The sequence below is a fragment of the Lutra lutra genome, chromosome 15 (genome assembly GCF_902655055.1).
Source record: "Lutra lutra chromosome 15, mLutLut1.2, whole genome shotgun sequence".
Taxonomy (NCBI): Eukaryota; Metazoa; Chordata; class Mammalia; order Carnivora; family Mustelidae; genus Lutra; species Lutra lutra.
The window spans coordinates 54,545,676-54,559,835 of NC_062292.1; the positions used below are offsets into that span (position 1 = coordinate 54,545,676).

At 35.3% G+C, this 14,160-nt stretch overlaps 1 protein-coding gene across 1 annotated transcript in view; it reads right to left on the minus strand.

The window, feature by feature from the left end:
• Window positions 1–14,160, minus strand: part of USH2A (usherin) — a 705,277-nt gene that overhangs the window by 629,522 nt on the left and 61,595 nt on the right. Inside the window, 1 exon segment of the mRNA XM_047705734.1 lies at window positions 1,054–1,117. Coding sequence (XP_047561690.1) covers window positions 1,054–1,117 — 64 coding nt within the window.

Consider the following 14,160-nt stretch of genomic DNA (forward strand, 5'->3'; position numbering starts at 1 on the left):
TGGCAGAGAGCCTGCTTCCTCCTATCTCTCTCTGCCTGTTTCTCTGCCTGCTTCTCTGCCTACTTGTGATCTCTGTCAAATAAATAAATAAAATCTTTAAAAAAAAAAGTGAATAAACATCATTCTTTTTGATCCTTAATAGAAATAAACAACATCAACTCATCTATACAACAATGTACTATCACATAATCAAATCATTACTTGGGAAAGAAACTTCAGAGGACATCTAAGCAGAATTTCACTTGAACTTTTCTGAAGAGAATGAAAATCTATGTTTCTTTAAGAATCCCTAGGAAAGATTTCCCACCTATTCTTAAGATGAAATACTTGATTAACACTAGTCCAAATGTATATAATTTTTGTTCACTGGAAATAGAAAAAAATATAAAAAATTACTCATTCTTTTTGTCTCTAAGTCTAATAGCTCAGTCTCTTGAGACTTTCCCATATATCAAAATAATCATTTTCATTTTTCTAAATTCTCAGTACTTATAAATTCAGCAAAGCAAGTTTAAAAGGCAGATAGAGCAGTTTCTTATGTATCAGAAACTACTTCATGTACCCCAAGTTCTATAATACAACTTATTTTAAAAATTCTAGTTTCTTTAGGGGCACCTGGGTGGCTCAGTGGGTTAAGCCTCTGCCTTCAGCTCAGGTCATGATCTCAGGATCCTGAGATCGAGCCCCACATCAGGCTCTCTGCTCAGCAGGGAGCCTGCTTCCTCCTCTCTCTCTGCCTGCCTCTCTGCCTACTTGTGATCTCTCTCTCTGTGTCAAACAAATAAATAAAATTAAAAAAAAATTCTAGTTTCTTTAGAGAAAATCCTTTGTAAAGAATTTCATCAATTTCATATTATAAGGAATTACCCAATGGAGTAGCACTAGTGAATAACAATCATAGGCTAAGCCAAAGTAAACATTGTAAACATTAATTGGGTGATATTTGTCAAATGCTATAAAGATGAAAATAATATAATCTTTGCAACTCTTACTTAAGCAAATTCAGGAATTATTCTTATACATGTTGAGTTCTACAACACCACATTCACTTACCTGTTTGTAAGCGCCACTTGGTAAAATCGAAAATCTTGCATTCTTCCAACAAACTGCTCTAATCCTGCAGAGGACATAGAACATACATAATATAAAAAGTTACAGTTTTCCAAGCAGTGGCTGACAAACATTCAAGTGAAATTGCTTTAAAGCTATAAAATTTCCAATCATATTTATATCATAGCTTTTTCAGACTCCTAGAGACCAATATATGATTTGCCTATTCCACATAATAATTAATAGTCGTAATTATCTCCACAGACATTGCAGAATTTAAGTCAAAGTGAATATTTGCCCAGCTTATTTACTGGCCTAACCTGTGGGTCAAATAAAAAAATTTTTAGTGTTTCTTTTAATTGAGGTATAGTTGACAAACAATGTTACATTACTTTCAAGGGTACAACATAATTCGACCACTCTATATGTTATACAGTATTCACCACAAGTGTAGCTCCCATCTGTCACCATAAAATGCATTACAATACCATTGATTCTATTCCCTATGCTGTACTTTTCATCCCTGTGACTTATTCATTCCATAACTCTCCAAATCAAATTTCTCTCTAGTTTATAAACCTATAAATCTATCATGTTATCAGTGCTAAATTTGATTGTCATCTACTTTCAACTGCAATTTCCAGAGCATTTGCATTGCCAAGAGAAAGACTCCCACCTGTTCTGTTATTCTCCCTGCTCTGTCTCCAAGCTCCAGAGTATCACTTTGGGTCATCTCCAAACTTAGATTAATGCCTGGTCTAGAAAATCTCTAGGAAATGAAGATAAATTGAAAAACTCCTACTCATAAATTCTGAGTTATTCACATATATCAATGGCATTCTAGCTCAGTCTCAAATTCCATTATCTCCTGAGAATTCTCCTAAGACAAGCCAGATTCAAAGCCCACTCTTCATTGAATTAGGTGAACTTTCAATGTGTAGGTAGATATCAACCTTAAACAGCTTAATATTATTTTATTGATTCACTTAGCAAATATTTATTTAGGATTTAATAACAGATAAGCCCAAGAGAGTGGGAACAGAAAAACCTAAGAAAACTAATACCTCTAAGGTTTTTTTCTTATGCCTATAATAATGAGAAAAATTTTATTAAAATGGCAATATCCTAGCTAGAGTTTGGATCATGGGAACACAAAAAAAGGGGAAGTGGCACCTTCTTGTGCCAATTCAATAGTTAAGTGGTTTTTAAATTAAATTTAGAGCAGTGGCCAACTTATCAAATGGTCATTTCCTCAAATGTGTTTGTTTTTAAGCTATACTCCTTTTATTTTTTGTCTTGATGATAGAGTTTTAAAGAATATTGGATCTATCCTTGCTGCAGCTTCTTGGTGGTGACATGGAAGAAACTAGGACAGGGTAAGGATATGTCTGATGAATAAAACATACAGAGTAGAATTAGCACACTGAATAGTATGAGATGTTGATCTCAGAAGCAAGAGGATGAATGAGCAAAGAGGGTGACACTTGGCATAAAAAGAGTATGTGTCTGTGTAAATGTGTATGTGCATGTGTGTGTGTATATATATATATATATACATATATATTATATATATTTATGTTGAAGGAGGTTTAAGAAAGTAACCAAGAATATTTTATATATTCTTTCATAAGCATAGATATTTTCAATCAATATACTTTCAAAAAATATATATCTATAGGCTTTTGCTCTCCACCCCTCTATCTCAGGCTTTCACACACCCTAAAACCTGAGGTCCAAAGGAAAAAGATGAACTATGCAGTCTCCTGCTCTAACTTTTCTATAAGGAGAGTTGCCTTATTCTATCTGTCCAGAAACAGGCAGCTGAAACAAATGCAAACTAATTATTACTTAAAGCAGTGTTATGAAGACAAAACAAAAAATACTATAAAACTTGGTAGAAATTTTTAAATTTCCAACACAAATAAAAAGTCGTTTGAGGCATAAAAAAAATAAATTTCCAACACATTAAATGTTGTAAATTAAATGTAAATTTAATGTAAATTAAATGTAAATTACACATTAAATGTGTAAAAATACACATAAAATGTATAATTTAAAATGTATAATTAAAAGAAATAAGAAAATGTGGTAAAATATCCATTGGTGAATTGGTCATCTAGAAACCTTGATAAATTGACCTGGATCCACAATCTAAAGCTGAGTAAAGCAGGGAATGGCCTAAGGCAGGATAGGTCTTTCTTTGAGATGGGGGGAAGACGGGAAGAACAGGTATGAATACAGTTAAGTCATTGTGTGCTGTGCGTTTTGTCTGGGGAATAGGGAGGACAAACAAAGGAAATTACTCACGGTATGAATTTTCTTTCTGAGGTAATTTCTTTCTGCCATGTTGTCTTCCTAAATGAAGGAAGCTGGATTTACCTCTTATTTCTTTACCTTCACCTGTTAAATATTTTATCTCAAATAACCCAGAAATTACAGATAATGAAAAATAGATAATCATTTGTAATTTTGAAAGGTCTAATATAACTGAAAGCAAAAATGATGAATGCTTTGATTTTGTCAAAGCCAGAATCATGACTAAATTGTCAAGGTGGTTATATTCTTTTATACATTAATCCATTCAACAAGTTTATTGAGAACTTATTATGTGCCAGGCACTTTCATGGATTCCAAAGATTTAGCAGTTAATGAAATAGGCGCAAAACAAACAAAAAACTTCTTTTTATGGAGCTTGCATTCAAGCAGCTAGATGAACATAGTAAATGAGGAATTAATATAGTATCCTAGAACATGACAAATGCTATGAAAATTGGGAAAATTAGACCAGTTTGGAAAGCACAGACTGGACTTTTAATTTGGATGTTATGTTCAAGAGAGGTTTCATTGAGTGTATTGATTCAATGTGGTATTGACAGGGGAATGGGAATAAATCATGCATATATCTAGGGGCAAAATATTCCAGACAGAAGTCAATGAGTGCGCAGATCCCTAAGGCAATATGCTTGGCATGTGAGAAGAACTGCAAGGAGCTAGCTTCCTGGAGCAGAATAATAGATGGGAGGCTACTGGAAGATAAGATCAGACAAGTAAATGCTGGGATAATGGGATTCCAATCATTAAAAGCCTTTCAAACCTATTGTAAAGACTTTGATTTTTATTCCGAATGAAATAGGAAATCACTCTTGAGGGTTTACAGTAGAGGAGTGACATGATCTCAGGTTTATTCAAAAGTGTTGAGAATAGAAGTAGTGAGAAGTAAAAGTAGTGAGACAAGTGAAGCTATTACAGTAATCCAAGTAAAAAATAATTGTACTCAGGTCAAGGTGTAGAAGTGGAGGTGTACATTTCAATGTTGATAACTTAGAATTCACTTCCTATATTTTAATAATAGTTAAAGGGAAGCTCTGCTACAGAGGGATAATGAAATATATTTTATCATCTAAAATATAAGGACTTGCTTTATTATCTTTAAAAATCATTTTAGTTTTAAGTTTCGGAGTCTGAACATAGAACAATCACATCCTCTATTGCAGAAATTCATATTTGAAGAAATTTTCAAAACAAAAAAGTTAGAAAAAGTTCTCTAAAGACCTAGCACTAATGTAAATCATCCATTCCATATAAGAGACTAATGATTTTGATTTATGGGTAATATATCATAAAATGTTTTAAGGATGCAGTCATAAAAATGGATTTTACCCATTTTTTGCTAGTTGCTAATTTGTTAACAATAGACAATCATTGGAATAACTATTATATAAAAAGATTCTTCTTTGAAAAAATATTCATATGCAAAAATAGGTCTAATTAATATAAATAGACCAAGGAAATAGATATGACTCATGCCAGAAATCTCTCATAGTTGTCTATTCAGAAAACAGATAATGACTGGAAAAAAGTCATATATCCCCATTACAACAGGTAGCACAGCAAAATTAGTTAAATGAGAAAACTGTGAGTAAATAATCTAATATATAAATCTAGGTAAACATAGGTTTTCAAAAATCCTAAAATAAATGTCAAACAAATGGGAAAGGAAGAAATGAAACTGCCTCTATTCATGGATAACATGAGTGTCTACTTAGAGAATCCCAGTGAATCTACATAAAAGCTACAAAGAAGTAAAAAGAGAATTTAACAATTGTACATGACACAAGTTAAATATATAAAAATCAATTCAATTCTTACATATTAGTGATGAAACACTGAAAATAAGTTTTTTAAAGTACCATTTATATTAGCCACAAAACATGAAAACATGAAGTTATAAGTTAAAACATGGCAGTCTATACAGGAAAAAATGCAAGACAATGATGAAAGAAATCACAGAATGTCATTAGGCAGAGTGAGAATAACTGACAATTCTCTCTGCCATAAAATCAATGAACACACTACCAAAGAGTGCCAGATAAATGTCTCTGGAAATCTGTACATTAACCAAAGTTTTGGACAAATCTGGGAGGCTTTTTTTCTTTTTTAAATGTCTGATTATCAGTAAGAATAACATGCTTCGGTGGCATTTTAACTTTCTCTATCCCCATCCTCCTCTCTGCCATTCAGTGGTAACCTTGAAAATAAACATTCATAATAACAGTGAAAAGCAACAGCTTAGCAGCCATAGGAGAAATCAGAATGAGACTAGAGTTCTTGCAAAACCTCAAACTCAGGAAACTGTCACTATTTAATCTGTCTAGCTATATCTTAGAAAACCCCATGAGCAAGATCTGAACATAATCAGAGCTTATCCAGTGGAAAGTGTTTTCTTTAGGGATGTTTGTGGAAAACAATCAGTGGCAACTGTTTAGCATTGCAGTTGCCTGAGGCAGGGATAATAGATGGGGAAACAATGAACAAATCAAAAAGGTTAAATAGAAGAGTTGAAGTATGAAATGTTCATAGGGGGCTTTACAAAGCTCTTAAATATTACTGGAAATCTAGAAGCCCATGGACATGCAAAGGGCTATGTGCATGCTGCCCAAGAGAGACTTGAAGAGGATCTAAACTCTCACCTCTGCTTGACTTTCCAGTTCTGCACAAGCAGAGAGTGTTAACTAAAGAAGACAGCTTATTAAAGAAGACAGCTTACCCACTTATCTGTTGGAGTCACACCACAACACAAATATAGAGCTTTCAGCAAATAATGAAAAATTTACTTATTCTAGAAATTTAAGAAATTCTCTCTTCAATTAGTTGAGCACTAAGTTAATTGTACAGAGATTTCAGCACCACATGTGACAACAATACAGACTTTACATAATTCATTCAGTAAAGTCACTACAATATTAGAATAATTGGATCCCAGAAGAAAAAGAAGGCGGGGGGGGGGGGGGTTGCAGAAAGCATACTGGAGTAAATTACAGTGGAGAGCTTCCCTACTTTGGGGAAGGAAACAGGCATCAAAATCCCAAAAAGCACAGAGAACCTCCCTCAAAATCAAGAAAAATAGGTCAACACCCTGTCATCTAATATTAAAACTTACAAGTCTCAGAGACAAAGAGAAAATCCTGAAAGCAGCTCAGGACAAGAGGTCTGTAACATATAATGGCAGAAATATTAGATTGGGAACAGACCTATCTACAGAGTCCTGACAGGCCAGAAAGCACTGGCATGATATATTCATAGCACTGAGCAAGAAAAAAATATGCAGCCAGGAATACTATATCCACCTAGGCTATCACTGAAAATGAATGAGAAATAAAAAGTTTCAAGGACACACAAAAACTAAAAGAATTTGCAAACACCAAACCAACATTACAGGAAATATTCAAAGGGGTACTCTAAATAAAGAAAGGGCCTCAAAGTAACAGACCAGAAAGAACAGTGACAGTCACCTCACAGGCAATACAATGGCACTAAATTCATATCTTTCGATAGTTACCCTTTCAATAGTTACCCTGAATGTTAATGGGCTAAATGCCCCAATCAAAAGACATAGGGTGTCATATTGGATTAAAAACAAACAAACAAACAAACAAACACAAAACAGATAGGACTCTTCAATATGTTGTCTACAAGAGACTCATTTTAGACCCAAAGACACCTCCAGATTGAAAGTGAGAGTGTCGAAAACCATCTACCATATTAATGGACATCAAAAGAAATCTGGGGTGGCAATCCTTATATCAGATAAATTAGATATTAAGCCAAAGACTATAATAAGAGATGAGGAAGGACACTATATCATATTTAAAGGGTCTGTCCAACAAGAAGATCTAGCAATTTTAAATATCTATGCCCCTAACATGGAAGCAGCCAACTATATAAACCAATTAATAACAAAATCAAAGAAACACATCAACAATAATACGATAATAGGAGGGGATTTTAATACCACCCTCACTGAAATGGACAGGTCATCTAAGCAAAAGATCAACAAGGAAATAAAGGCTTTAAATGACACACTGGACCAGATGAACATCACAGATATATTCAAAACATTCCATCCAAAAGCAACAGAATACACATTCTTCTCTAGTGCGCATGAAATAGTCTCCAGAATAGATCACAGCCTGAGTCACAATTTGAGTCTCAACTGGTACCACAAGATTGGGATCATTCCCTGCACATTTTCAGACCACAATGCTCTGAAGCTAGAACTCAATTACAAGAGGAAATTTGGGAAAGAACCCAAATACAATGAGGCTAAAGAGCATCCTACTAAAGAATGAATGGGTCAACCAGGAAATTAAAGAAGAACTGAAAAAAATTCATGGAAACAAATTATAATGAAAACACAACTATTCAAAATCTTTGGAACACAGCAAAGATGGTCCTGAGAGGAAAGAATATAGCAAGAAACAATTGTATTCTCAAGAAACAAGAATGTCTCCAATACACAACCTGACACTATACCAAAAGGAGCTGAAGAGAGAATAACAAAGAAAGCCTAAACCCAGCAGGAAAAGAGAAATAATCGAGATCAGAGTAGAAATCAATGAAATAGAAACCAAAAGAACAATAGAACAGATCAAGGACACTAGGAGATTGTTCTTTGAAAGAATTAATAAGATTGATAAACCCCTGGCCAGAGTTACCAAAAAGAAAAGAGGAAGGACCCAAATTAATAAAATCATGAATGAAAGAGGAGAAATCACAACCAACACCAAAGAAATACAAACGATTATAAGAACATATATTGAGCAATTATACGCCAGCAAATTAGATAATCTGGAAAAAATGGATACATTCCTGGAGACATATAAACTACCAAAACGGAACTAGGAAGAAATAGAAAACCTGAACAGACCCATAGCCAGTAAGGAACTTGAAGCGGTCATCAAAAGTCTCCCAATAAACAAGATACCAGGGCCAGATGGCTTCCCAGGGGAATTCTACCAAACATTTAAAGAAGAATTAATACTTATTCCCCTGAAACTGTTCCAAAAAATAGAAAGGAAAACTTCCAAACTTATTTGATGAGGCCAACATTACCTTGATCCCAAAGCCAGACAAAGACCCCATCAAAAAGGAGAATTACAGACCAATACCCCTGATGAACATGGATGCAAAAATACTCAGCAAAATACTAGCCCATAGGACTCAACAGTACATTAAAAAGATTATTCACCCCAACCAAGTGGGATTTATTCCTGGGCTTCAAGTTTGGTTCAACAACTGCAAATAAATGTGATACAATACATTAATAAAAGAAAGAATAAGAACCATAGGATACTTTCAATAGATGCAGAAAAACTAAATGACAAAATACAGCATCCTTTCTTGAGCAGAACTCTTCCCAGTGTGAGGATAGAGGATACATACCTCAATATCATAAAACCCATCTATGAGAAGCCCACAGCAAATATCATTCTCAATGGAGAAAAACTAAGAGCTTTTCTCCTCAGATCAGGAACATGGTTGGGATGTCCACTATCACCACTGATATTCAACATAGTAGAAGTCCTAGCCTCAGGATTCAGACAACAAAAAGAAATAAAAGACTTCTGAATCAGCAAAGAAGAAGTCAAACTCTCACTCTTTGCAGATGATATGATACTTTATGTGGAAAACCCGAAAGACTCCACTCCAAAATTGCTAGAATTCATACAGGAATTTAGTAAAGTGTCAGGATATAAAATCAATGCACAGAAGGCAGATGCATTTCTATACACCAAAAACAAGACAGAAGAAAGAGAAATTAAGAAGTTGATCCCATTTACAAATGCACCAAAAACCATAAGATACCTAGGAATAAATCTAACCAAAGAGGCAAAGAATCTGTATTCAGAAAACTATAGAATACTCATGAAAGAAATTGAGGAAGACACAAAGAAATGGAAAAATGTTCCATGCTCATAGATTGGAAGAACAAATATTGTGAAAGTATCTATGCCACCTAGAGCAATCTACACATTCAAAGCAATCCCTATCAAAATACCATCAACTTTTGTAAAAGAAATGGAACAAATAATCCTAAAATTTATATGGAACCAGAAAAGCCCCCAAATAGCCAAGGAATGTTGAAAAAGAAAACCAAAGCTAAGAGGATGACAATTCCAGACTTCAAGCTCATTACGCAGCTGTGATCATCAAGACAGCATGGTACTGGCACAGAAACAGACACATAGATGAATGGAACAGAATAGAGAGCCCAGAAATGGATCCTCAACTCTACGGTCAACTAATCTTTGACAAAGCAGGAAAGAATGTCCAGTGGAAAAAAGACAGCCTCTTCACCAAATGGTGTTGGGAAAATTGGACAGCCACATGCATAAGAATGAAAGAATGAAACTGGACCATTTCCTTACACCACACACAAAATTAGACTCCAAATGAATAAAAGACTTCAATGTGAGACAGGAATCCTTCAGAATCCATGAGGACAACACAGATGGCAGCTTCTTTGACCTCAGCTGTAGCACCTTCTTCCTGGAAACATCGCCAAAGGCAAAGTGACATTTCAACTACCATTATGATACTTACCTTAAATGTAAATGGTATTTGATATCTCCCAGAAAAGTAGATATTGGGAGAATGAGAGCAAAAAATACAATTATGATCCAACTATGTGCTTTCTTTGAGGGATAAACTCAAAGAAACAAAAAGGTTGAAAGTTAAAAGGTAGAAGAAAGATATGCCACATAAACCATAACCAAATACATTCTCAATAACCACTGGGTCAGGAAAAGAATCACACACACACAAAAACTAGAAAATAATTTAAGACAAATGAAAATAAGCACACAACATATCACACTTCATGAGTTTCAGGTAAAGTGATGCTTAAAGAGAAATATAGCTGGAAATACCTATATTAAAGAAGAAAGAAATCAAATCAATGACCTAATATTCTACCTTAAGAAACTGGGCAGGGAGGGCGAGGGGAGAGGAAACTCCACTCAAAGTAAGTAGAAAGAAGGAAATTATAAAGATTAGAGTAAACATAAATGAAATAGAAAATAGAAAAACAATAGGGAAAGCCAACAAATTAAAAGTTTATTCTATAAAATGCTTAGTAAATCTGACAAACATTTAGCTAGATTGACCAAGAAAAAAAGGAGAGGAAGAGTCAAATTACTAAAATGAGAAATGAAAGAAGGAACATTACAAGTGACCTCATAGACATGAAAGATTATAAGGTAATCCTATAAACAACTATCCTAACAACTAGATAACCTAGATAAAATGAACAAATTCCTACAAAGGTACAAACTATGGAAACTGACTCAAGAAGAAATAGCAATCTGAGTAGAGTTTTAATAAGCAAAGGGAATAAATTAGTAATAAAAAAAATTACACACAAAGAAAATCCAGGATCAGATGCCTTAACTGGTTAATTCTTCGAAACATTTAAAGGAGAAATAACACCAATCCCTTACAAGCTCTCCCAAAAAAGAGAATATGAAGAAACACTCCTCCAATCATTCACAGAGTGAGATGACTCTATGATGTCATCTTATTCTGATACCAAAACCAATAAAGATATCACAAGAAAAGAAAGTTACAGATCAATATGTTTTATATACATAGAGGCAAAATCTTCAACAGAATACTTGTTAACCAAATCCAGCACCATAAATAAAATATATATATACCATATAGACAGTAATACAGAGGCACCTGAGTGGCTCAGTTGTTAAGCAGCTGTCTCTGACTCATGTCATGATCCCAGGATCCTGGGATGGAGCCCCACATCAGGCTCTCTGCTCCACTGGGAGCCTGCTTTTCCCTCTCCCACTCCCCCTGCTTATGTTCCCTCTCTTGATGTCTCTTTCTCTCTCTCTCTCTCTCTGTCAAATAAATAAATAAAAACTTTTTTAAAGTGTAAAATATACCATAAGAAAGAAATATATACCATAATAAAGTGAGATTTACCCCAGATATACAAGGCTGTGTATATTTATATTTATATTCACAACATGTGAATATTAAATAATGAAAAGTATTGATAGAATAAAAGACAAAAACCAAATGATCATCTCCATAGATGCAGGAAAGGCATTTACCAAATTCCAATACTATTTCATTAAATTTTTCAGTAATCTCTAGAACAAAACTACTTTGTCATGAAAACAAACTATGAAAGAAGGGAACTTCCTAAATCTGATAAAGGGCTCTTCTAAAAATCTACAGCTAAATTTACATTTAATGGTGAGAAACTAAATTCTTTCCCCCTACAATCAGGAACAAGACAGAGTCTACTTTTGCCACTTCCATTCAACATTGTTCTGGACATATTAGCCAGGGTAATTAAGTGAGGAAATAATATTTTCCAGATTAGAAAGGAAGAAGTAAAACAAATGTACACAAGGAGATTACAATTATACAATTTTATAAATTATAAAAAGAAATAAAAATCTAACTATTAACTTGGGAACAAAGAAATAATACACACTTTTATTCATAAAGTGAAATATTAACAATGTAACTAAAATGAATGAACCTTATGTCAATAATTCTCAGAAACAATTTTTGTACAAAAACCAAGTTGAAAATGCACTAAGAAGCCATTCATACACATTTTGAGAGAGAGTGAAGATAATAGCCAATATTATATTACTTAAGGATACATACATATTAGCTGAACCATTTGAAATAGCTAATAGGTAGCCATTTTTTACATACAAAAATGGCAATTCTATATGCTTCAACCTCATAATAAAAGCATAAAACATACATGAGAATGATAAGTGTAAATACAGGATAGGAAAAGGAATTTTTAAAGATCTTTAAAAATTATTTAAATATATTTTGAATTTTCAATGCTATAAATGTCCATTGCCTGGAAAAATCACTGATGTAAAGAAAGCAGGACATTTCTAAGTTATTTTAGAAAGTTAGATGCTACTATAAATGCCAAAGTCAAATAAATGGTAATAACAACAGGTTAAATTACTAAGACTAGATCTGTCCCTTGTGAACCAAAAATTTTAGAATTAGAACTAGAAGTATAGGGGGGAGGAGTCAAGATGGCGGAGAAGTAGCAGGCTGAGACTACTTCGGGTAGCAGGAGATCAGCTAAACAGCTTATCTAAAGATTGCAAACACCTACAAATCCAACGGGAGATTGAAGAGAAGAACAACAATTCCAGAAACAGAAAATCAACCACTATCTGAAAGGTAGGACTGGTGGAAAAGTGAATCCAAAGCGACGGGAAGATAGACCGCGGGGGGAGGGGCCGGCTCCCGGCGAGCGGCGGAGCAACGGAGCAACGGAGCAAAATCAGGACTTTTAAAAGTCTGTTCCGCTGAGGGACATCGCTCCAGAGGCTTAACTGGGGTGAAGCCCAGGCGGGGTCAGCGCGGCCTCAGGTCCCGCAGGGTCGCAGAAGGATCGGGGGTGTCTGCGTGTTGCAGAGCTTACCGGTATTAGAACGGGGAAGCCGGCTGCAGAGACAGAGCCGAGGAGTGACTCTCAGCTTGGGGTTGCCTTGAACCGGTCGCAGGCTCGGTCAGCTCGGAGCGCGGCCGGAGGCCAGGGTGACGGGAGTCACTGGGCGCTGTTCTCTGAGGGCGCACTGAGGAGTGGGGCCCCGGGCTCTCGGCTCCTCCGGGCTGGAGACCGGGAGGCCGCCATCTTCATTCCCGTCCTCCGGAACTCTACGGAAAGCGCTCAGAGAACAAAAGCTCCCGAAAGCAAACCCGAGCGGATTACTCAGCGCTGCCTCGGTAAGGGCGGTGCAACTCCGCCTGGGGCCAAGACGCTTGAGAATCACTACAACAGGCCCCTCCCCCAGAAGATCAATGGGAAATCCAGCCAGGACCAAGTTCACCTACCCAGGAGTACAGTTTCAATACCAAGGAGAGCGGCGGAATTCCAGAGGAGAAGAAAGCAAAGCATGGAACTCATGGCTTTCTCCCCATGATTTTTTAGCCTTGCAGTTAATTTAATTTTTTTTCTTTTTCAATTTTTTTTTCTTTTTCTCTTCTTCTGCTAAATTTTTTTAACTTTTACCGTTTCCTTTTTTAACGTTTTTTAAATAGTTTATCTAATATATATATTTTTTTTCCTCTTTTTATATTTTTTCTTTATCGGCTTTCTTTTTTTAAATAGTTTCTTTTTTTTTTTTTTTTTCTTTTTGAACCCTTTTATCCCCTTTCTCCCCCCTCACAATTCGGGATCTCTTCTGATTTGGCTAAAGCATATTTTCCTGGGGTTGTTGCCACCCTTTTAGTATTTTACTTGCTCCTTCATAAACTCTTATCTGGACAAAATGACAAGGCAGAAAAATTCACAACAAAAAAAAGAACAAGAGGCAGTACCAAAGGCTAGGGACCTAATCAATACAGACATTGGTAATATGTCAGATATAGAGTTCAGAATGACGATTCTCAAGGTTCTAGCCGGGCTTGAAAAAGGCATGGAAGATATTAAAGCAACCCTCTCGGGAGATATAAAAGCCCTTTCTGGAGAAACAAAAGAACTAAAATCTAACCAAGTTGAAATCAAAAAAGCTATTAATGAGGTGCAATCAAAAATGGAGGCTCTCACTGCTAGGATAAATGAGGCAGAAGAAAGAATTAGCAATATAGAAGACCAAATGACACAGAATAAAGAAGCTGAGCAAAAGAGGGACAAACAGCTACTGGACCACGAGGGGAGAATTCGAGAGATAAGTGACACCATAAGACGAAACAACATTAGAATAATTGGGATTCCAGAAGAAGAGGAAACAGAGAGGGGAGCAGAAGGTATATTGGAGAGAATTA